This window comes from Triturus cristatus, unplaced genomic scaffold, assembly GCF_964204655.1.
Source record: "Triturus cristatus unplaced genomic scaffold, aTriCri1.1 SCAFFOLD_168, whole genome shotgun sequence".
NCBI lineage: Eukaryota > Metazoa > Chordata > Amphibia > Caudata > Salamandridae > Triturus > Triturus cristatus.
The window spans coordinates 366,382-391,812 of record NW_028187305.1 but is presented as its reverse complement, the minus strand read 5'-3'; the positions used below and the strand labels follow the sequence as shown (position 1 = coordinate 391,812).

The following is a 25,431-nucleotide window of genomic DNA, read 5'->3' as shown; positions in this document are numbered from 1 at the left end:
ATCCATAATACATCAGGGTATTCCTTTTTCGGTACTTTGGCTTTGTTGACAGCTTTACACTTGTGATATTTCCTGAGCTGTATGAAGGCGAGGAGGTGAAGTAAAACATTTACTAGCATTTAATGCTATGAATGTTTCTAATAACAGTATTCGAGAACAGATGACGTCTGTGTTATAAGATGTCTATTTACTGTGGTCAACTGTCCATTATCACTGCGCAGGGAACACTGCGCATGTAGAGACATCGGACAGCGTTTGCAAGGGAGCGGCAGAACAGACGCAGAGTACCTTTTGGGGGTTTCATTCCATAATCCCTCCTTTAATCCAGGTCATTTTAAACAATATAACTCACTAAGATTAAACCAATGGAGTCTGATTACTATTCAAGCTGGATTTGAGCTCCAGCCCCTTTACCACCTCCAGGAGTAAGTCTTGACTGTTTGCGAGGAGACCAGTTTACAGCAACAATTCTGTAATCCGAACGGAATGAAATAGTCTTATGGCGGGAGACACCAGATGAGCTCCATCACAGATGCTGCCCACTGATCATCGACTGCCACAGGACGCAAAGAAAGGGCCCACTCTCCTCGCGCCATCCTCGACATATAGGAAAATATAATTTAGAGGGTGATTAAAAACCGCCCCATGTCCCAGCACAGCGCCCAGCCTGGTCTCGGATGTTAGACCTCTTTATTAGAGCGCATGATCACCCAAGGTTTCTTGGCGCGCGGTCACTCGTTCAAACCTGCAAACAGCGGGTGGTTGTGATGGCAGCTCTGCTCCTGAATCTGGCGCAGGACCCCCATGCTTCAACCCCCCCCCCCCCCCCTGCTGCAATCCGCCCCCCAGCCACCGACAGGCACCCCTTTTACGGTTCATGCATAGCTGCAAGAGCTGGGCACCCTGCCAGGTGCCCCGTCCTATGATGGGGCCGGGGGTGGCAACTGGCATTCTGTGGTGCCTCTGTCCGGGCAGCAGGACAGGAGACACGACGGTGGGGCAAACCTGCCAAAAGTAGGACCATTGGTCGGCCGGCTCATTGGGCATTCGTTAGGTGGTTAATATAGCGCCAGTCAAAATAAATAGAGCAAACACATACAAATCGCAAATACTGCAAACATGGCCTTGTAATACTCTGCGTTGGAACCTTGTGTTTTGCGTGTGTGTTTTGTGAGTATATCATGCCCTCTCCGGCCATTGTTCGGAGGATTCTCCCATCAAGTGTCTGCAGGCCGCATGCCCGCCTTCTCCTCCTTACATCCTCTTATTACCCCTCCTCCTCCTCCTCCTCCGTCCACGCCCTCGGGTTCATAGTCCGGCCCCTACCGGCAAATACTGGACTCTGCTTCCCTCTTGACTGGTTCCAAAGGTCCCAAGTCACCTGGGCTTCACAAATAGTCCTGTCCCCTCTCCGGGTCCCCTGACTGTCCTTCTTGAGTCTCCTGTCCCGTGAGTCCTGCTCCCCTCAGCTGTCGTTCTTTCCCAAGTCTCCAACTTCTCTGCAGTGTGCTGCCTCCTGTCTCCCCCTCACCGCTCTCTCCGGCTGCAGGGTGCAGACCGGTCTGCAGAGGGCGCAAAGGGACGGTGATCGGGGGCTCGCAACATGCCCTCCTACGGACGGATTTTGGGGTGAGTAGCGCCATCATTTCCTTTACCCTTGTACAGGAGAGTCTCGCGGAGCTCTCAAGTTTCCCTGACGCAGCTTCGAGTTTCTTTTCCTCCCAGAACAGTATTTTTCCTTTGCATTTTGGGTCTTGTAATCCTAATAGGGTCACATGAGAGCTCTGTGTCATCAGAAGCCAAGAAGGGTCCTGTGCGTGGTGTGGGGAGGTATTCGGGTTCACCGTTCATGTGAGCAGTATAAGATACGAGGCACCCGGAGGTTAGTTCACGGACACTGAATACAGTAAACTGGCAAGATGTGCAAAAGTTCGACCAGCAGCGTCCATGCCACTAACGATGCACATACCCCTCGCTGCTTTACCTGTGCAAGCTTTTATATTCTGCTAATTCGATCCAGTTGGTTTCAGAGACGTGAACCAAGACTGCAACTACCAGAATACACTTGATTGTAACATAAATGCCCGGATGTGGAGCCTTGTGACTGTGGTGAGATGGAGTCCTATCGCACACCTGACATGGGCGGTGTAAAGCAGCTAAGGACTGTCACGGGTCATGCTGGGAGATAGGTTGTGTAGTATGCGTTGAGGGCCCCAATCGGTGGTATACAATGGTATGCAGTTTCTATAGGTGGTATACGATGATAGTACCTGTGTTGTATTTGAAAGTATTGGGTTTCATAAGTCTAGTTTAAGGCAGCCACAATCAGCAGTATAGAAAGGTACAGGGGTCATCCTTGGTGGTATAGGCAGGAATAAGGGTTAGATCTGTTGCTGCAGGTAGTTTATGAACAACCTATGTTAATTTGAGGAAAGTTATTGGTTGTATAGGAAAGTATTAGTTCCCCTGTACTCAGATTTAGAAGGTGTAAGGGTCTGTCTGGGCATAATGGAAAGACATGCAGGTGCCTATGGGTGGTTCTGAAAGGTGTGGGGGTATAACTGGACTGCATCGAAAGTTCTAAGGCTTCGATGGATGTGTGAGGGAGATATGACGTACTGTTTAATGGTGTGAGCGCTCCTATAGGTGTATGGATGGGATATGGAGGTAGAAAGGTCCCTCAGGGCAGGACGACAGTACATACCATCATACGAGGAACCCTTTTGATGGTGAAGGTGAGTATGAAGTTCGTGTGAGTGGAAGGTGGAATAAGGTGTAAGGATTCTTAAGGGTGGTCTGGAAAGGTATGGAGGTCTCTATTGGTGTTTAGGCTGTATAGGAAAGTATAACCAAATGGTACTAGAGTCTCTGGGGTGGGCCCATTTACGTGTCTCCAGTAGTTTATTCGAGAGAGTGAGGCTCGTTGTCTGCAGTATCAGTAGGTGAGTTAGCAAGATGGGTTTTGAAGGTGTAAGAATGTCTGTGGGGCACATGTGGGGGCTCCTTAGATGTGTGGAAGTACTTGTGTTTGGTGTCAGACCCCTAGATATGATATCTACTAGTCCATGTATTTGTATCAAAAGTGTAAGGATTCCTTGAGGTGTACCAGAATATGCATGGATCCATTTGGATAAGTCAGAAGGTGTGGGGGTTGTTGCTGTCATGTCAGATGTGAGCGCTCCGGTGGTGATACCAGATGGTGTGTGGCCCTTATGGTAGTACCCAAGGTGAAAAGATTCCTAAGGTTGAATTAAAAAAAGTTGAGGGTCACGGTGGAGATGTCTGAGGGAGCACAGGGTCCTGGTGGTAATATCAGTAGTATGAGGGCTGCAAGAGTGCCTGCGATGTTGTCAGTGTCAGGTCCTTGGGTGTGATGGAGGTGGCATGAGAGTCCATGGGGTACGGGTGAAAAAGAAGGTGCAAACGATGATGCTAGATGTGTGGAATACTGGGGTCGATATGAGGTGTGAGAGGCCCCTCATTGTGATATCAAAGGATGTGATGGTTCACGTTGGTGTTTCTGTGGTTTGTGGCCTCTAGGGGTAAAGGAGGAAATGAGAAGGTCCATGTGGAGATGTGAGATGGAGTGCGAGCCCGTGGTGGTGATCTCAGAAGGTCTGATAGTCCACGGGTTTGATAACAGGCAGCACTGGGCTCTCTGGGTGATATTATAATGTGTTCTGGTCCGCTTATTTCAGTCGCATCTATAGATGCTAGGGCCTATAGAAGTGGCTTACATCTATAAGGACCCTTGGCGTCAGAAGGTGTTGGGATACAGGTGGTGTATCGGGTGTGATACCACTTTGTGGGTGGTGTCGGTACTGTATTTGGGAATTATAATGTGTGAGGGGCCCCTCTGGTGCAGTGGGGATAGTTGTTGGTGCATAGGTTCAACAATGTGTGGGTTCTACTGGTGGTTTCAGAAGATGGAAGGGCCTAAGAAGAGACATAGGGCACAGGAGGTGTGATCATGAGATCACATGATAAGAAAAAAATGCCTGAGGAGGGATGCCAGTAATGAAAGATGAGAATACCCATCAAGCACTAGATGCGTGTCCTGGCGGACAGGGATAAAGCGCACTGTGACATTAGACACCCCACTCCTTTGGCCAATACTCGCTGTGACTGAACAAACACTCTGCATGCGTGCACCTTACTCGATTTGGAAGGCTGATGATGTCCCCTGAGCAAATGTTGCTCTGTTATAAATAGGGCTTACAGTTTTATGGTATTTATATTGTCAATACATTTCTGTCTGTATTTTTCCATGGTTTTTTTTATCATTTTGTTTGTTTATCCATATTTATTTGGGGTAAGAAAACAAATCTACTACTAGTGCACTTCTGCACTTATTCAATCAATAAAGGGCATTCTTACTTGAAAGGATGTTGGCGCTTTCAGAAGCCCTGTTTAATGCAGCTCTCCTATGCAGTGCAATGAATCATTCGGATTGTAGCACAAGTGTACGCATATCTGCAGCTGTTTAAAGGTTCAAGGCACAGACCCCTTTGTACCCTCCGCCTGTCGTTATGCACAGACGAGGCATTGTTGGCAACATTAAGAATCACACAAAGAAAGATGCACTTTCCAGTTTATACAACATTTAAATAAATACAGCCAGAGAACTAGATGGTTTTCTGTCTGTTTGACTTTAAAAATCTGTAAAAATAAATAAATATCTCAAATCAGCAAACTTGAAGCCTTCGCTATAAACCTCGGCTGCAGACCTTAAAATGCTTACAGTGGCAATGGTGAATCTCTGACAGCAGGAGCGCTTCCAGGAGCATCTTTCAACTCTCGTTTGGAGGATCGCAGGGGTTAAGAAGGCAGTGGGACACCTCCCATTGGCTTCATTCGCCTCTGAGGTTTCTCTTTTGTATTTTGTAGTTTCCATAAATAACAGCGCGTGCACGCTCATACACTCGCCAATCGTTCAGATAAGTGTGCACTGACCTGGAGAAACATATTCACGAGTTGAAGTTTTCTTAATAGCCTCCTCGGGGGTAGTAAGCGCTATATAAAATACGGGTACAAATGCAATTTTGTTTACTTAGGGCTAATAGCCCTTAAATTATTATTTAATTGAATGCAGGTATAACAGTCACTGCCTGCAGCGAAGATCTGTACGAAACCTGCAGGTCACTGTGAGTCACGGGAACCATGCAAAAAGGGCCTATTTTAGAGTGTATTATAACGAAATCCTTTGACTTTATTTGGGGGGATGGTAACGCCGCGTGTTGCAAGGTACTGAAGCGACAAGACTGTAGTATCCTTAAATGAGACTCGACCCAAATAAAGATGAAATTGCTGAGTTCTTTATTTCAGCCCCCCGCATACAGGAAAAGCACCTCCAGTGCTGACAGTCTTCGTAGCAGAACTGTCTTAAGATAGAATCTAAGAATACAATACATTCTACAATCTAGAATAGTGTGACTCGTCTTAAAGCAACATACTACACAATCCCCCTTCTTAAAGGAAACAAAACAACCACAACAACAAAAAAACAACAAAAAAAAATATCTAAATAAAATCAACTACAATCAAAGATTTCTTAAGATTTTGGTTTTTTAACAATTCTACCACTAGATGTTTTTACGATGTTCTCATTACAAGATAACTATGGTGTAACAGAATCCTGAACATCATGTGAATTGTGTCACCCAGGGGAGAATTGGACATCTGATGAAACCTCCGGCAAGGAAACACTTTTTGGAGAGACAATACAATCATGTGAATCCTCAAGATTAACATCAGAAGATATTCTTGGAATAGAAGAACAATCAGAAGTTACACTTTCATCATTTGAATTAGAATTATCAATATGTTGTGAGAAATCGCATGTATCTAACCACCAAAAATTCTTGCATTTATTACATTCTTCTGTTTCAGAATTATATGAAACTGGTGCAAGACGACTACAATGCCAAACTTCACCATTTTGAAGTAAAGCAGTGTTGTTCATAACCTTGACTTCTAGTTTAGTTTCACTAAACTTGCTTTCGGTTTTTGAAACTCTCTTAGCATTTTTAACTCTAACCCATTGACCTCTATGTAAGTTAACCTGTTTGGTGCCATGTTTCAAATCATAATAGGTTTTGTTTTTCATCTGAGATTCTTTAATATTCTCTCTCACAATAGGTATGTCGCAAGAAACTATTCCACTTTTATTTAACCAACCAGGATTGATTTTTGCATGTGGAATTCTGCCTCTCATTAAAGAAAAAGGACTTTTACTAGTAGTACCATGGATAGTACTTCTATATGCCCAAAGGAGTTTTTTAAATTCTTCCTCTTCCCAAGATAGGTTACTTTTGTTAGCAAGTTGGATAACTCCTTTAATACTACGGTTGGCTCTCTCAACAATACCATAACCGCTTGGGTGATACAATGCCGTGAATCTCTGTTGAATCCCAGAAGCATTTAAATAGTTTTTCATTTCAAGGGATTTAAATTGTACTCCATTGTCAGATAGAATGAACTTAGGGAAACCTTCCCTTAAGAAAATATCATCTAAAAATGTTATTACCGTTTTAGTTTTGATGATATCTACAACACACATTTCTAACCATCTTGAAAAAGTATCAATGAGTACCAAAATGTATTTCTGTGAACTATCTTGCCAACAAATTGGTCCCATACAGTCAATGGCAACAACTTCCCAGGGACAATTAGGGCAACCAGGAGAAGCTAAAGGTGGATTGGATGTTTTAAGCGTTTTATCAGAAATCTCACACTTCACACATGATCTCACACATCTTTCTACATCTAAATCAATCCTAGGCCACCAATATAATTCTTTCAGACGTAGTTTGGTGCGTGTAATTCCTGAATGTCCTTCATGACATAGATCAACTATTTTATTCCTTGAGTTTTTTGGTGGGACAATTTTATCACCACGTAAAACCAGTGTATCAGAAAGACTTAGTTCATTCCGAACTTCCCAAAAACCTCTCAATTCATCGTTGACAATTTTTTTATCAATTCCATTCCATCCGTGCATAATTAATTGTTTGAGGACAAGTAATATTTGATCAGAGTTCTCTGCTTCGAGCCATTCTTCTTTGCTAAAACTACTTTGAGTCCTATTTGATGATATGTGAGCTACTGAAAAATCATTCCAAGAATTCATGTCGAGCTCAACCAATGGTAAAGACATACGACTTAGAAAATCTGCAGTAAAGTTTTTGACACCAGGCATATATTGAACTTCATACATGAAGTCCTGTAGTCTCATGGATAATCTAGCAATTCTGGCTGTGGCATTGGTCAAACCATCAGTGGTCAGTAATTTAGTCAATGGTTTATGGTCGCATCGTAAGATAAATTTCCTTCCCCAAAGAAATTTCCTAAAATGTTCTACAGCCCATACACAAGCTAGGGTCTACAACAGAGTAACGTTCCTCAGTAGGAGTGAGAGAACGTGATGCGAAAGCAATAATGACTTCTTTGTTGTTCTCATCTAATTGTGTCAGTACGCTACCTAACCACCTGCTACTAGCATCAGTGGTGACAATGGTTTATGCGCAAGGATCAAAACCTTGAAGACTAGGTGCTTGCGCAATGGCTGTTTTTATTTCCTCAAATGATTTTTGTCAAGAAGCACACCAAATAAACTGTGCCTTGTTTTTAAGTAGGGATCACATTGCACAAGTTTTCTCTGAGAACTTGTCCACAAATTTTGAGTAAAATTCTGCAAGTCCTAAGAAAGATCTAAGATCCTCTTTCGATTTGGGTGGAGGAGCATCTTTAATGGCACTTACCAGGCTGGTTTTGGGTCTAATACCTAAGGCACTGACTTCATGACCCAGATATGTCACGTTATTTTCTGCAAATTTACATTTTGAAAGTTCAGCTGTAACTTCTTTGTCTTGTAAGATGCCCATAACTTTCCTTTTGTTCATCATTAATTTTTTTGTTAGGACCCATTATAAGAATATCATCTTGGAAGAATATTATACCTTGCATATCGCCAAAAAATTCATGCATGAACCTTTGAAATACCGCAGCTGCGGACGCTAACCCGAATGGCATGCGGCGAAACTGGTAACAACCAAAAGGAGTACAGAAAGGTGTGAGATGTTTACTCGAAGGATGTAAAGAAATTTGGTGATATGCACACGATAAATCAATCATTGAGAACCATTTTGCACCTTTGGTTAATGAAAGCATTTCATTGATTCTCGGGAGAGGAAATTGATCAATGATTATATTTTCATTCAAATACCTTAAGTCTATGCACATGCGAATTTTCCCATTAGCGCGTCTGGCAATAACAATCGGGGAAATCCAATCAGGTGCTTCAATTGGTTCAATAACTTCTGCATCTAGTAATTTTTTTAAGTTCTGCTTTTACCTCATCTCGAACAATTAGTAGAATGTGACGTACTTTATGAATTTTGGAAATTGCATTGGGTCTGACTAAAATTTTATGTGTAAAACTCTCAAGATTCCCAATGCTGCCACTAAAAACTATTGGAAATTCTTTTTTCTTTTTTTTTTTTGACCTTTGTAAACCAACTTTATTAGTTGTTCCCATAGAAATAAGAACAATTGATTAAATTAAACTGTATAGAGCAAAATAAAAATGTAAAAAGTCCAATTTGATCTTAGGGTCTGTTGACCTACTAAATCAAATACATAAGAAGGGTGACCAGATGCTGGAGGAATAAACCGAATACCAATTACTGAATCCAGTGTTAGTTTATAAACGTACATTTACAGGGGTGATTGCAAGCTGGTTTACCTTGGATAGCTATCAAATGTTAAATTTTTTTTATAATTATTATTATTAAATGGTGATGCAACCATAATACATACAATAAACAGACAAATCAGCATATACAAAATGCACGACCAGAAGACACAGATATACAGAAAAGCAGGAAGGCACTGGGGCATGTCCACAGTTATTAGTAGTTTTCCCTGGATTTTGCAGTCACATGAACGGGGACATTCTGCGGGATACAGTCTGCACACCATTTAGTCCTCCCCCAAACACAATACATATCTTTGTGTAGTCTCTATTTTCACATTTTTCTTCAGATGTGTCATTTCAGTGGCCCTATATATATATTATATGGCATATTGCCGTAATCAGTGCATTCCCATAGCTTACCACCCACCGTTACCGCCGTTCGAGGAGGCACCATCAGCTCCCCGGATTCCGCATCAATTCCCAGTCACAGGGGGGTGATTCTACTATCGCTGCTATCAGGTCCGTCAGGGGACCCACCAACTCGAGCCTGCAGATATTTCGGCTGCAAGTGTGGAAATATGGATTTTCCTGGTCAGTTATGTCCCCTATCTTGGACCCCAACGGTTCCATGTGTATATCACAAGTACATATATGTTCCCCCAGTTCCAGTTATGAAGACGCAAATACATGTGCGTCCACCGTCAACATGTCCTTTGACAGATCCGCCATGAATAGGCCGGATATCCCATTTGTAAATATGAAAGGCCATCGGCTTTATATGGTTCACTTATGCCACTTTTCAGTCCAGGCAAGTAGGCCCTGATTCTGTCATCAAACTCTTCTTGCCTTCTGCCTCTAAAAGCTCCAGCCCGAGCCTGCATCTGTGACCATGAACTTTGTCTCATTCTCTGCGCGGCTCACGAAGCCTGACATCAGCTTACTCTCTGCCAAGAACTGTATTTCACCTTCGAATTATCTGCTTCCCCCTCAGCCGACACATTCCTGCCTAGTAGTTTAAGTAAACATTCTTCCAGTTACCAAGCAAAAAGGCCCATCTTCTCTGTCCTCATGCAAGTAATTCATAGCCCTGTTACCATGGAATATTCCTACCCCCTCGCATTCAGTGTAGACACTTAGACGCTTGTACACGCACGCACAGTCAGTATAGAATAGATTCTGTCCGAGAGTCCCTCTTTTATGGATAACATAGTTCTTTAAACATAGGATGTTAGATATGATTTGGGATTAGGTTGACTTGACCCCCCAGACTTCTCGTCTCCACATATAGAGCTAAATGTCAAGTCCCCGTCACCCCCTAGTTACACGTCAATTACACGTCATACTGCTGCGCGCGCATCAATGCCAAGTATTATCTTATAGATCCATCTATGTATTACATCATAACCAATCATGTTCCTTTTTACTCATTATTACACCCATTTTCGGTTACGCAGACCAAAAACGTCAATGTCCTTATCAATTGTTACGCCTACTGTATTCACTTCATTATAATGTATGTACTATAAAAGTTACTTCTTGTCAATAAAGTATGTACTTCACTTCCTGAACCCCCGTGGTGATGGAACTTGAAGCATCCGATTATAATCGACCACCGGAATAAAGCCCATTCCGAAACTCTAATATCACGGATTCTGCCTCTCATTTTACTGAGCTATTTTATAATGTTTCTGTATCAAATTCAGTCCCGGTAAAGGAGAAATATTTACCACATGATGGCGCCCGAACAGGGACACTTTCTCATCTCACGCGCCGGCGGTGCGTTGCAGGCCCGGTCTCCTGCCACAGCTGGACGGACAATAACGCGTACCAGCAGGATTTCCTGTATCTCCCTCCGGTCAAGCGGGGGCGACTGAGACTGCGATCAACACCCAGACGAGGCGGTGAGAAGTGCGAAGTATCCCGACCAGAGCCTAGCTGAGAGAGCAAGATCCGAGGTATACAGAGACCCACCAGTCCGAAGTCAAGCCCAGTGTCCGACGAGTCGAGTCCAGTCCAGTCCGGTTCAAGTTCAAGTTACTGAGGCCTTCCGTTTCCGAAGCTACCCGGTGAGTACCATTGCTGGGGAGGCATTTCTGACGTGCACATAGGTTGTGCCGGTCAAGACGGGTTTGGGTACACAAATCCGGTCTGCACTGTTTTAGCAGTGTATCTGTACTGTTTAGCAGTATATCAAGTATTCCGAAGTATTCCGAAGTGTCTAGTTATTGTCTAGTTATTGTCGAGAATTAAGCTTGGTGATTAGTTATGCAGACGATCATCATTGTTGTTTCAGTTAAAGGTTTAATGTTTAATGTTTAAAGTGTTTAAGTATATCGTGGTATGAATGACTGTTCATTATCGTGTTTATTGTATTAAGTCTGTTCAAATTCAAGTATCAGGTCAAAATCAAGTATAAGGTCAGTTCTCAATATGCCGCTCTTTTCGAAATTAAGACAGATCACTACCAGAAAAGGGGTTCTCGAAGAAGCCGTCCCTATTCCTCCTAGGGACACTCCAGGGCACTTTATGTATCACAAACATGGCTTAGACGCTATATTATTTCTTGATTTATGGGTAGACTATACCAAGGGATTACCAGAAAGTCAGAGGTGGCCCACAGCGGGGACCTGGGATGCAGAGTGCATCATGAAAGTCGAGGAAGAGTTATGGAAAAGGAAAGTCAGACAGTCACAGAAAGACGCCGTTGAATTATGGCGTAAAGAATCACATAGACGAACAGAAAAAGCACGTAGACAGGAAGAGAAGAGTAAAGAGAATTCCAATAAAGTTCGAGAGAATCTATTAATTGAGGAAGGTATCCGAGTGAAATCAGAGCAAGTAGACAGACAAAGAAATGCCCTTATGAATGGTATGTATCCCCTTCTGGCCGAAGGATTACCTAAGGCTACTCCAGAGACACCAAAAGACTTGCCAACCCCATTGTTCCCAATAAAGGTACATCCTAAGGGGCATCCTAGAACCGCAGAAGATGTTTTTCTTTCCTCATATTTAGATGACGCAGCTCCCGAGTATGCTAATTCCGCCCCACATAGACCGCATACCAGGGAGGTTCAACGCCAAGATCCAGTACCCGTATCCCTACAGCAACAAATCGAGTCACAAGTTCCGGCAAGCACATCTGTTTCTGTATCCGCTCCTACAGCTACTTCTATGGCTGTGTCCACACCTGCAGTTGCTGTGTCACGTTCGACGAATCCTTTTACACCCGACGCCCCAGATGGGGCCGCGGGAGGAGCTACCAATGTCTTTTCTACGCCACCCAGAATAAATAAACTTACTTTTCAAGAGTCAGCGCATTCACGTACACCCAAACTCCTTAGTGCCCGTGCGCTTAAGGAACTTCTTATAGATTGTAGATATGACCCGGTGCCTGGAAAGGAGGACGAAATGACCCTAGCATCATTGCGTATCAGACGAGCCGCAGTGTATTTAGCGAAGTTACCAGGAATGACTGCGCATCTAGATAATATATATCATTTTGTCCAAACAGGGCGAGATCCAGAATGTATTTACAGAGCTATGGAATACCAGAAAGTAGAGATACAGGGGGAACTGTTACGTTTCCTCATAAACTGTGTGATCAGAAATCAAGACCGACCGGGGGTAGACCCGGAAGCCATGAAAATTCTTACAAGATGGAGCCAGAATATATCAGAAGGGAGACATGATAAACAAAATTGTATAATAGCCATGTGCCGAAAGATCCGTAAAGAAATAGAACGCCTACACGAAGAGCGATTAGAGGTAGACGAGTTCGAACAAAACGAGGAAGAAGGGTCAGGACTGCCCACAGGGCAGTCGGACACCATAGCCTATGTAGGTAGAGGAAGATCTTGTAATAGGAGTAAGACTAGATATCACACTGACTCAATACATCCGATATGTCCAGATAATAACAGGAATTTTCAAATACCTATAATTAACATAAGGTCTAACGAGCATTCGTTCCAAACCGCCGACAAACTACTCCGAGAACGAAGGGGTTATCATTTTCTCGATTCTATGGATGAACAAGATTTAGCAAGGGCAGCTGTTCATTGGGTGGACAGTCCCGGAAAATATAGTGATGATACAGTAGTACGCACATTTTTGAATCTTACCCCAGATGAACAAAGGTTAGCTGGGATTTATATGATTCAACCACTCATTATACTATATCGGAGTCAGCATTCGGACCCTGGTCACCTACCTGACATATTGACTGAATTGCTTATGAATAAATGGAGAGGTCCAGGTACTGAATTAATTAAAGAAATTCTAGAATCAAGAAAGCAGTATATTCTTTTTATATGTTCAGAACATGTTCCATTGTCCGTCAAGGAAAGAACTACGTATCACATAGATAGACAGAATCCCTTACGAGAAGTGCACCCAATAAAGGGTGAGGACAATGAGTTTAAACGCGTATTTGTATATACGCCTATATCGAAAATAGAATTGTTACAAATGAAGAAAGTGGTACCCAGTCATGACAAAGACCCAGCGGGTTTTCACCGAGAAATCAAAGACATGTTACTCATGGGAGAGTATACCTACCCCGACATTATGACAATATTAAAGGTGTTGATGCCTGCTGGCATTTATGAGAAACTCAAGGAAAAAGAGTGGGAGGTAGGTGATCAAAAGATAGAATGGTCAGCATTAGAAGCAGAAGAAAGGGCCCGAGGTCCAGGTGCAGGGCTTGGGGACAAAACTAAGGCATTACCAGGACTACTAGTACAGGTACTGCCGCGTTTATTAACTACGAAAAAGGAAGATTGGGGTACAATCTCAGCCTGTAAGCAGAAGCAAGATGAAGACACTAGCGATTACTATGCCCGATTCGAGAAATGTTTTGGTATAAATAGTGGCATAAAAGCAAGTAGCGAATCATACCCGCATCTGTTTGTAACAAAATTAGTGGAAAATGCCCTGCCCCCAGTAAAGAATAGAGTATTAAAATTCGAAAGTACCTGGCAAGGTAACACTCCAACACAAATGTTACAAATGTTACAGTACCACCACAATAGAATTAAAGAGGAACAAGAACATGAACACAGACGCATGAAAGACACGAAAATGAAAATGCTAGTTTCCCAGACAGTTCCAGCTGAAGGACATAAAAAGGGTATGACACATTCCGATTCAGCAGGACCTGTAAAAGGGACATGTAATTATTGTAAAAAGCCAGGTCATTACGTACACGATTGTCCAGTTTTAAAACATAATATCGCCATAGGTAAAACACAAGAAAGATCACGGCCACTAAGACAAGATCAGAATGAACAAGGAGTTATGCAGCATGCCCAGGCCATGCCAGCCGCACAACAGCCAATACAGTTTGTGCCAGCTGCACCCCCATTGCCTGTTGCTGCCACACAAACAACAACACGACAAATGTATCAGACCGCACAGTATGAATATCCCGAGTATCAGCGTTACGCATGAACTAGCCTAGAGAGGGAAGTTGACTTACCCCTTATCGAGATTCCTGTAGATCAAGAAGGACCTTATGTACATAGTAAATTATTAGGTCAAGATAGAAAATTTTTACTCGATACAGGGGCAAGTCGAACAACTATAAAACGTAGTGAAGTTCCAGGGGCACCCCTCTCAGGCTCACAGAATATTTCCCTTGGTTTTTCAGGAAAACCTATTGTTAATGAAGTGTCACAACCTCTGCCACTTACGATAGGACCTTTGACCCGAACTACAGATTTATTGCTTACTAAATCATGTCCAGAAAATCTATTAGGAATAAAAACGTTAAAAGCTCTAGGAGCTATAATATGTTGTTCTCCGGAAGGAGTAAGATTGTTTTTACGTGATTTTAAAGGTCACTATGTATCTAGAGACATGGATCCCCGACTGCAGACTTTACCTACACGTCTATGGGCACAAGGCCCTACTGATGTTGGTTGCATGAATATTACACCATATCGAGTCACACTAAAGGCAGGAGTGGTGCTACCACGAATGCGACAATACAAGTTACCACCAGATGCTGTAACGGCTTTACTACAAATCATTGACGAGCTCATTGCCCAAGGAGTAGTTGTAGAAACAGACTCCAATGTATGTAATTCACCGATAATTCCGATTCTTAAACGAACAGATCCTACAGCTCCGCCAGTATATCGATTGGTTATTGATCTGCGCGAGTTAAACAAATGTATTGTGCCACAATTTCCTGTGGTCCCAGATATCTCGTCATTATTGACAGCTATTGATTCCGAAGCAACATTGTTTACTGTAATTGATCTCAAAAATGCCTTTTTCAGCGTCCCAATAGATCCGGAAAGCCAATATTTGTTCGGATTTAGTTTAAATGGACGTAGCTTTAAATTCACACGCGCACCTCAAGGATTTACAGAAAGCCCCAGCATCTATAGCCAAGCACTGAAACGAGAACTTGACAGTATCCACATGCCGGTTAACACTGCCCTGCTTCAATATGTCGATGATCTGCTGATCACCGCGAGAAGCGAACCAGAATGTGAGAAAGCATCACTGACGGTTTTACAATTTCTAGCCGAAAAGGGGCACAAGGTGTCCCCTTCTAAGCTGCAATTCTGTGTCCAGCGAGTTATTTATCTTGGTCACTCGCTGTCCAAGGAGGGAAGACAGCTTACACCCGACCGCATTCAGTTGATAGCTAACATGCCAATACCCAAGACACAAAAGGAGGTGCGGGCTTTCATAGGCCTCACTTCATACTGTAGACAGTGGATCCCGCAATATGCATTTCTAGCAAAACCACTCATTCAGTTGACAACACAGGAGGCAGCCACATCGACTGTTCTCCCTTGGACTCAGGAACACACACAAGCTTTTGAAAACCTAAAGAAAGCTTTATGTCAAGCACCCGTTTTAGCAACGCCATGTTACAGAAAACAGTTTACACTTTTTGTTACAGAGCGCGAAGGTACTGCCTTGTCAGTACTCACACAGGAACAAGCAGGAGCACACAAACCATGTGCGTATTTTTCTAGTACATTAGATCCCGTAGCTCAGGCTTTGCCTGCATGCCTAAAATCAGTAGCAGCAACAGCTTTAGCAATCAGACAAAGCGATGCCATAGTGTTAGGACATCCATTGACAGTTCAAGTACCCCACGCAGTAGAGGTTCTTGTAAATAGAACACAAACACAACACTTGACCGTAGCACGACTTACAGGGTATGAACTTACATTGTTTCAGCCACATATAGAAATAAGACGCTGTAACACATTGAATCCTGCCACACTTTTGCCAGTAACCGGAACAGACCCACTAGCCCATGACTGTATTGAAGTTATTACTGTAACGACAAAACCCAGACAAGACTTGACCGATGTTCCATTGTCAGATCCAGACTTGACATTTTATGTCGATGGTTCATGCATGAGAACAAGTACAGGAGAGTTAGTAGCCGCTTATGCAGTCACAACAGATACTGAAGTCATTGAAACTAATCGTATAAATACTTTGTCAGCTCAAGCCGCAGAGCTCATCGCTCTGACACAAGCCTGTATTCAAGCCACGAATAAAAAAGTCAACATATACACTGATTCACGTTATGCATTCGGAGTTGTACATGACTTCGGCGTGCTGTGGCGAGAGAGAGGTTATTTAACTTCCCACGGTGCCCACATTCAGCACGGACCCCTCATTCACGCATTATTAGATGCAATACATCTACCCACTGAAATATCAATTATGAAATGTAAGGCCCATACGAAGGTTACTGATATCATTTCCCAAGGCAATGATCTAGCCGACAGAACAGCTAAACTGACTGCTCAAACTCAGACCCCCGACATGACAAAGACAATAGTCCCGACACCGACACATTGTATGACCGTTAAAGATCCTACTCTTGACGTAATTGACATACAGACACATGCTACACCAGACGAAATAAAGAAATGGACCGAGTTAGGAGGGATCCAAACGGACCAAGGATGGATGATGAAGGAAAGGTCTGTGTGGTTCCTTCCTGATTCAATGGTCCAAGTCGTAATTAACACTATACATAGTCCGGCACATCTAGGAGAAAAAGCTATGCTAGACAGCATTCAACACATTTGGTTCAATAAACATTTACGAGCAGCAGCAAAACAAAAGGTCCGTACCTGTATGATCTGTTGCCAGTTCAACCCAGGAAAAAGTGTTCCCGTAGAACAGGGTGGATTTCATCCTCCTGATCACCCTTTTGAAGTCCTACAGATGGATTATATCCAGATGGAACGATGTCGAGGATTCAAATATGTTCTCGTAGTTGTCTGCGCTCTGTCCTGTTGGACAGAGGCGTACCCGGTTTCAGATTACACTGCCCCGACTACTGTCAAACAGTTGGTTCGAGAATTCTTCCCACGATACGGTTTACCACGTGTTGTCTACTCAGATAACGGCCAGCCGTTCTCATCCGAATTAATGAAACACGTTTCACTTCTGCTAGGATATCAGTGGAAATTCCACTGTGTCCGACACCCCGAGGCAGCAGGTCTCGTAGAAAGACATAATCAGACACTGAAAATCAGACTGTCCAAAATATGCAGAGAGAAAGGGGTCGACTGGATAGTAGCATTACCAGTTGCACTTTTTTACATGAGAATGGTAGCACACTCTAGAACAGGGCTATCCCCGTATGAGGTGATCTTTGGTAGACCACCGAATATGTGGGGGACGCCTATACCACGCAAAATAACTGATATTGACTGTAATATGCTGACAGATTACTTGGCTTCCTTGATGTCTGCACTACAATCTTCTCGTTCACAGGTAGCTGCAGCCTTTCCCGACAACACTGAGGTGAAACCCCATGACGTTGTTCCGGGTAATCTTGTCTTTGTGAGGAATTTCGACCGAAAGACTCAGCTGGAGCCCAGGTGGAAAGCACCCAAGTTGGTCCTGTTGACCACAAGAACAGCCGTGAAGATCGAGGGCCGCAAGGGCTGGATTCATTCAAGCCACATCAAGAAATTTCATGGACTATCTTCGGATATAGACATTGTGCCCTGCACTCCCTCACAGACTGATACAAAACTCCCTTTTGTTGAACCTAACAAATCTGAAAATTACAAACTAAAGCTTAGGCCCAACCAGTCGAGCAATTTGATTGTTTAAGTCCTCTCCAAGGTGAAGCGGTTGAATTGTCTCTGACATGTATCCCTTGGACCTGAGTAGAGAAAATACCCGAAAAATGTTGAAACGACAGGCGTATTGTAAATCACTGCGTAGCCACTGCATAGTGACATTATTAATTTTGTTTTTATTGAGTCTTTTAATAATTATTACAAGTATGTTGTTGCACATATATTACCCTATTTCTAGACATGTTTATAATGTTGCTGCTGAACATTCTTTTAGTGACTTACCTCCGCATGAATTGTCTTATAGACTTGCGCTGCGCAATAACACTTTCATTAGTATGTTACATCATTCCCATCAGACTAGTAATGCCACCAATTGTTGGGTGTGTGGCCGACTCCCTCCCTATCAGAATTATGAAGGAGTCCTGCCTTTCTTTCCACATCCATTTACACATAATGGCTCCTGTGGAGCATGGTTTAGTTTAATTAATTCCATAGACTCAGACACAGCAGTTTACCAAGACCATTGGGTATGGGGAAATCTGAACCTAGCTTTACTCAAGGTCTGTTACCCTGACAAGGAGGGTCGCCCCAAAAGAACAGGAACTGATCTAGAAAATGAAGTATATGGATTAGGTAATTTTACACCTAATCTCATGATTCTAAATGTCGTATCTGAAATTGAACTAGTCTTACCCACCATGTCAGTATTCCCAGCGAGGGGTGAATTATGTGTAAGAAAGGTTGGTTCCATACATATGGGCCATAGTAAATGCACTACTATGGTAGAATTCAGTGACCAAGGCAAATCTTCATTCAGAGCATATCACCACTCCTACTTTATATGTGGTCAGACTGCATATATGCGTCTACCTCTAGATTGGGATGGTACCTGCTACATAGCATTCCTTTTGCCACCTGTTTTCCTAGCTCCTCCTGATTATTACAGAAATATTCATTTAGTACACAACAGAGAACGGAGAGATCTCCCCATTGTCGATTACACTGAAACGGCATGGGACAAGTATGTAGATTTTAATAAAGGCATCTTTCCCTAACAGTAAGCTGATACGTAGATTAACTAGAACCCTTGAAGCAGTAGTGAATGAGACTATTTCCGCCTTAGGCAATTTAACGGAAGAGCAGTCTGCTATGCGGATTGTTGTGCTTCAAAATCGTCTTGTCCTTGACGTCATCCTGGCTGATAGGGGCGGAGCTTGTAGGGTCATCGGATCAAGCTGCTGCGTATTCATACCAGAAAATTCGCCATCTGTATATAAAGCCATCACTCGCCTTCATAAGATTGTAAGCCAGATACACCAGAACCCAGGCACTTGGACTTGGTCCAGTTGGTTTTGGAATGCGGTATCAGCCTGGGGATGGAGAGTTTTATCCTTCCTAGGTATTGGCCTTCTCATACTATTCAGTTGCTGTCTATGTCTACAATGTGGACCAGCGATTTGTGGTCTGTGTGCCACATCGTGTATCCCACATCAAGATTTTCATTCAAGATCCCGGAAGAAGAAAGAAGAACAAATGATGCTATATGAACAGATCAATGGATTGATGAAGATTGATATCTCTTGAAGGGCAAGTAGGGGACAAGGAGGGAATGTGGAAATATGGATTTTCCTGGTCAGTTATGTCCCCTATCTTGGACCCCAACGGTTCCATGTGTATATCACAAGTACATATATGTTCCCCCAGTTCCAGTTATGAAGACGCAAATACATGTGCGTCCACCGTCAACATGTCCTTTGACAGATCCGCCATGAATAGGCCGGATATCCCATTCCTAAATATGAAAGGCCATCGGCTTTATATGGTTCACTTATGCCACTTTTCAGTCCAGGCAAGTAGGCCCTGATTCTGTCATCAAACTCTTCTTGCCTTCTGCCTCTAAAAGCTCCAGCCCGAGCCTGCATCTGTGACCATGAACTTTGTCTCATTCTCTGCGCGGCTCACGAAGCCTGACATCAGCTTACTCTCTGCCAAGAACTGTATTTCACCTTCGAATTATCTGCTTCCCCCTCAGCCGACACATTCCTGCCTAGTAGTTTAAGTAAACATTCTTCCAGTTACCAAGCAAAAAGGCCCATCTTCTCTGTCCTCATGCAAGTAATTCATAGCCCTGTTACCATGGAATATTCCTACCCCCTCGCATTCAGTGTAGACACTTAGACGCTTGTACACGCACGCACAGTCAGTATAGAATAGATTCTGTCCGAGAGTCCCTCTTTTATGGATAACATAGTTCTTTAAACATAGGATGTTAGATATGATTTGGGATTAGGTTGACTTGACCCCCCAGACTTCTCGTCTCCACATATAGAGCTAAATGTCAAGTCCCCGTCACCCCCTAGTTACACGTCAATTACACGTCATACTGCTGCGCGCGCATCAATGCCAAGTATTATCTTATAGATCCATCTATGTATTACATCATAACCAATCATGTTCCTTTTTACTCATTATTACACCCATTTTCGGTTACGCAGACCAAAAACGTCAATGTCCTTATCAATTGTTACGCCTACTGTATTCACTTCATTATAATGTATGTACTATAAAAGTTACTTCTTGTCAATAAAGTATGTACTTCACTTCCTGAACCCCCGTGGTGATGGAACTTGAAGCATCCGATTATAATCGACCACCGGAATAAAGCCCATTCCGAAACTCTAATATCACGGATTCTGCCTCTCATTTTACTGAGCTATTTTATAATGTTTCTGTATCAAATTCAGTCCCGGTAAAGGAGAAATATTTACCACACAAGAACCCAGCCTCTATTCCTCCACATGTATCACACCTGTCTGTGTCTTGCAGCCCAAAACGGCACATCCCAGCCGGGGTGCAGTACATACCCTGCAAAAATGTATAATGAATGATACGCAACCGGGCACTTGCTGAGATTTCCGCAGTCTGTGAGCAGCAGTATCGCCATTGTTCATCGGTAATGTCCCTTTTCAGGTCAGTCGCCCAGTGCGTCCGCGCCTTGTCATGAGGGATCTCGCATTCCGCTCGTATCGTGCGATACATGCTGGACACCGGGTATCCAGGATTTACACTTTGTACTATCTGTTGTAGTGGCTTCAGTATCTCTGGCTCCCGCGGAAAGCTCGGGAGAATGGCCCGCATGCCCTGCCGCAATCTTACGTACAGAAACATTTCCAGGGGGGTGTGTTGTACGTCCCCAAAGAACTGAGCGGACGTACAAAATTTACCACTACTAAACAGGTCTCCCCAGGTTCGTCTGCCCACTCGAGTGCATAATTGTCTGAAACCTGTCTCCTGCAACAGCGTCAGCCGGGGGTGATACGTCAGAGGCAAAGTTGGGAAATAAAGGGTCGAAACCCCCAGGGTCCTCGTAACATACTGCCAGACGTCAATAGTGCTTGTGATTGTAGTTGGTGCATTATTCCGAGGGCGAGGAGGCGCAAGTATCATTCCATCCAGGGGAATCGGGTCTGCCAGCCAGTAATAGGCGTAATGGGCTTGGGCGCAGGCATGATATAGCTCGAAGTCCGGGATGTCAAACCCTCCATTCAGTGCAGGCCTGGTAAGCACCTTCCACTGGACCCGCGGCCTTCTGCCCCCCAAAACAGTCGTATAAGCTCGGAACGCAGCGTTTTAAGGAAGAAACTCCCCGGGTAGTAAGGGAGATTAAGAAATAGGTATAAAAACTGCGGCAATATCACCATCTTAATCAATGAGGCTCGTCCTGCCATTGACAGGGGCCAGGCAATCCAGCGAGTGACGTTGTCGGTGAGCCGACTCATGGCAGTGCCATAGTTTAGTCGGAACATTTCCTCCCTATCTTCCGAGATCTGGATCCCCAGATATCTCAGGTCTGTGTCACACCATTCAAGTGGGTAGTCCAGTGGGAATTTGACCGCTGCAACCGTCAAGGGAAATACATGCGATTTTTCCCAGTTAATATGAATGCCAGACAGTTTCCCGAAGATTATAAATTCTCGCAGCAGGGGGTTGAGGTTAGTCTGGGGGTCTCGAACATAAAGAGTCAGATCATCTGCGTACATTGATATCAATATTTGTCGCAGGGAGCATCGGAGCGCTCTATCATTATGGTGCTGTCGCAGTCTGCACGCCAGGGGTTCGATCGCAAGGGCGAACAGGAGGGGGGACAGTGGGCACCCTTGTCTAGTCCCTCTTGTAACGGGAAATGCATGTGAAACGCGTCCGTTAACGAGTACCCTAGCCGTGGGCTTTCGATATAGCAGCTGGACCCAGGACACAAATCCCGGGGGGAACCCCATGCAGACCATAATGCCAAATAGATAATCCCATTCGACGGAGTCAAACGCTTTAGTAGCGTCCAGGAACACGACAGCCAATGGGAGCTCCGGCGATACATTCCGTAGGATCGAGCACAGCGTACGAAGATTATGAGAGGTTGCCCTCCCTGGAACGAATCCCGCCTGATCCGGCAGGACCAGTTTGCCTATGAGGAGGAGGACTCGATTCGCTATGAGCTTTGCCAATATCTTGGTGTCACAGTTAAGGAGCGATAGCGGTCTGTAGGAAGCGCAAAATTGTGGTTCCTTGCCAGGCTTTAATATTTGACGTAATCAGGGCTTCACGCATGGAAGGGGGTAATGTTCCACCCTCAAGAGCCTCCTCCAAGAGTTCTTTCAATATAGGGGCCATAGTATCTACATACGTTTTATAAAATTCAGCAGGGAGTCCGTCGAGGCCCGGCGCCCTCCCAGATTTCTGCTGCATTATAGCCTCGCGGATCCCGTCTATCTCAAATGGGGCGCAGAGGAACTCTCTATGATGGTCCTCCAACCATCCCAATGCAACGTCTCCCAGGAACGTCTCGAATTCCAAGGGGTGTCTGCGCTGTGTCGCATACAATTTGGCATAATGGTCAACGAATATATCCTGCACCGTCCCCGTGTCTCGGCATAGCTCCCCCCCTACGTCTGCTATTTCAAGAATATAATTGGAGAACCTAGGTTTCTGTATGGCTTCAGCTAGCGTCCTTCCCGGGCGTTCTCCCTCCCCATACCTCCAAGCCGTCCAGTATTTCCCCAAGAACCTAGATGCTCTCTCAGCCGCATCTGTATATTCCGTTAGCTTGTCCCTAAATTCTGCATGTGCCCGTCCCCTGGCGTCCGGAGTCATCCGCACCTCCAGCGCCATCCGCTCGGTTTCTAGCCTCTGGAGCCTCCCACGCATATCTCGGAGCACCCCACAGCTCTTTGAAATGCACACACCCCTGATCGTGACCTTAAATGCTTCCCATATAATCTCCACCGAAGTCACGGAACCCCTATTTCTCTGGAAGAAAAGCCCAATTTCCCCCTCCAGCTCGGCATGATACACCGCATCCAGCAGTGCTGCGGGCTGCAGCCTCCACGCCCGCTGCGCTCCCCTCCCACCCAGCAGGTCAAGCACAAGGTGTACTGGTGAGTGATCCAAGTATGTGCGCGGCAGATGGCGGACTCCTCCAATGCATGGCCCCAGTCCCCTGGATGTTAGACAGTAATCTATCCGAGGCCATGCTTGACACAAAGTGCGTGCCCTCCATGGATTGTGGGTGCATGTGGCGCCAAGTGTCTATTAGTCTGCCTTCTTCCATGATCTCTCGCATTGTGGCCTGTATGCGATTGTAATGGTGTGGCAGCGCCCTTGATCTGTCCATGACAGGGTTGAAGGCTACATTAAAGTCTCCGCCCCAGATGACGTGTGTGGTGCCTAGCGCCAGTATTTTGCCCCAGAGGACAGTGAAGAAGTCTGGTGTGTCCACATTTGGCCCATAGCAGCTCACTAACGTGAATGTATCAGCTCCCAGTCTCCCCCACACTATCGCATATCTTCCCTGCGGATCCATTAGTTCTCCCTGCGGCACGAAGGGCGCATGGCGCTTTACTAAAATAGCAACACCTCTGGCATAGGAGGAGTAGGAGGAGAAGAGCCTGTAAGTCGCCCATCATCCCGCGAATGTATTACTAGTGTGTGGAGCACAGTGTGTCTCCTGCAATAGTGCAATACTGATTTTATGTTGATCTAAATAGGAGAGTATTTGTCTCTTCTTTCTAGGGTCCCCCATTCCCCTTACATTCCAGGACAGTATCCCTATACAATTGTCAGGCACCCTGCCTTCCGCTCGCTCCATTAATAGTTACAGGAACCTTCCGTATCCCAATGGGTGTGTCACTGTCTACTTCTGTACAGTTGCACATTCTGTCTGAAAACATCTGAACCAATTCTAAACCATTCTCCCTATCCATCCCCCAACCCTCCTCCCACTGAAGCATCCCAACCATGCCAGTACCTCTGTTCCCTCCCCCCCCTTTCCCTTCGCAACTTAACCCCCAACAAAAACAAAGACACTTCAGCTGAATGCCGAAGAGATTCTTCAAAATGGAAAAACACCCTGAGGGATCTCCCAGATGGGGTTGTCACCAGGTGGCTCACAGGTATCACCTGCCTCCCCGGGGACTCGCAGGAACGCGCCGTACACCGTCAGGAAGGCATGGGTGTCCGGTGTGGTCCATGGAAAGTCTTCATTACCAGGACTAGTATACTGTATGATGTGGGGAAATATTTCAACAAGTGGTGCAGGTCCGTCGCCAATGTGAGGTGCACTATTCGCTTCCGCGTTGGTTGCCATCCCACGACAGATAACACCCCTATCAATCAGTCAATGTCCGAGGTGGTAGTCGATTGGGACCCCGCAGTAAGGCGTTCCCCCTTTTATTTCGGCGCCTCAATTGCTTCAAGAAGTTCTCAGCTTGCTGTGGTGTAGTGAAGAATGATTGTTTGCCCTGGTGGGTGATGCGGAGCCGGGCCGGGTAGAGCAGAGCATAGTCTATTTGTGCTTGCCGAAGCTTTTGTTTCACGGGGAGGAATTTTCTCCTGTTCTCCTGCACCATAGCAGTAAAGTCCGGGTATATAGTGAAAGTGACTCCGTCATACTGAAGCTGCTTCTTCTCCCCTGCCACCCTGAGGGCCACATCCCGGTCTCTATAGTTGAGGAGACATGCGATAACGGGCCGCGGAGGTCCCCCCACTGGTGGTCTTGGGTCCAGAGATCGGTGCGCGCTCTCCACCACGAATTGAGAGGATTCTGCCCCCACTGTCGCCATGAGTAGTTTCTCTACGTACAGCTCCATCCTACCTGTATTCGTAGTTTCAGGTATTCCTAGGAGGCGGAGATTATGCGGCGGCTCCTCGCTTCCATGTCCTCGCTCTTAGCTGCAATGACTTTCAAGAGTTTGTCCATTTGAGTCATTGTGTGTTGCATGCGTGCAGCAGTGTCCTCCGAGTTTGATATGCGCGTCTCCGCCTCCTTGAGCCGGTTTTCATGCCCATCTATTTTACGCACAATAGTGTCCATTCGTGTGGTCATGTCATCCATTTTGCCCACGATCAAAGCTATTCCCTGTCGTACTTCCATAAGGATAGTTTTCATGTCTACGTCAGGTTCCATCGCGAAGTCGGGGGTTTTCGTTGCCATGGGCTCGATGTCACCTTCCGAGCTCGCCTTGGGATTTTTTTTCGACTCGAACTGGAGCCGAGGCTGGCGAGGATCCGTCTTACCCATCTCTGCGGGTCATGGGTTGCCACTACTAGTACCCAGGAGAGCTCAGGCAGTGGCTCAAATCTTTCCGCCGAGCGACACGTAGATGT

General features: G+C 44.9%; 1 protein-coding gene across 1 annotated transcript in view; it reads left to right on the top strand.

Moving 5' to 3' along the window:
* The first annotated feature begins 1,383 nt into the window (after window positions 1-1,383).
* LOC146771976 (phosphoenolpyruvate carboxykinase [GTP], mitochondrial-like) overlaps window positions 1,384-25,431 on the top strand; it is a 135,109-nt gene continuing 111,061 nt past the window's right edge. Inside the window, exon 1 of the mRNA XM_085640244.1 lies at window positions 1,384-1,629. Coding sequence (XP_085496370.1) covers window positions 1,604-1,629 — 26 coding nt within the window. The 5' untranslated portion in view covers window positions 1,384-1,603. The remainder of the gene's footprint in view (window positions 1,630-25,431) is intronic.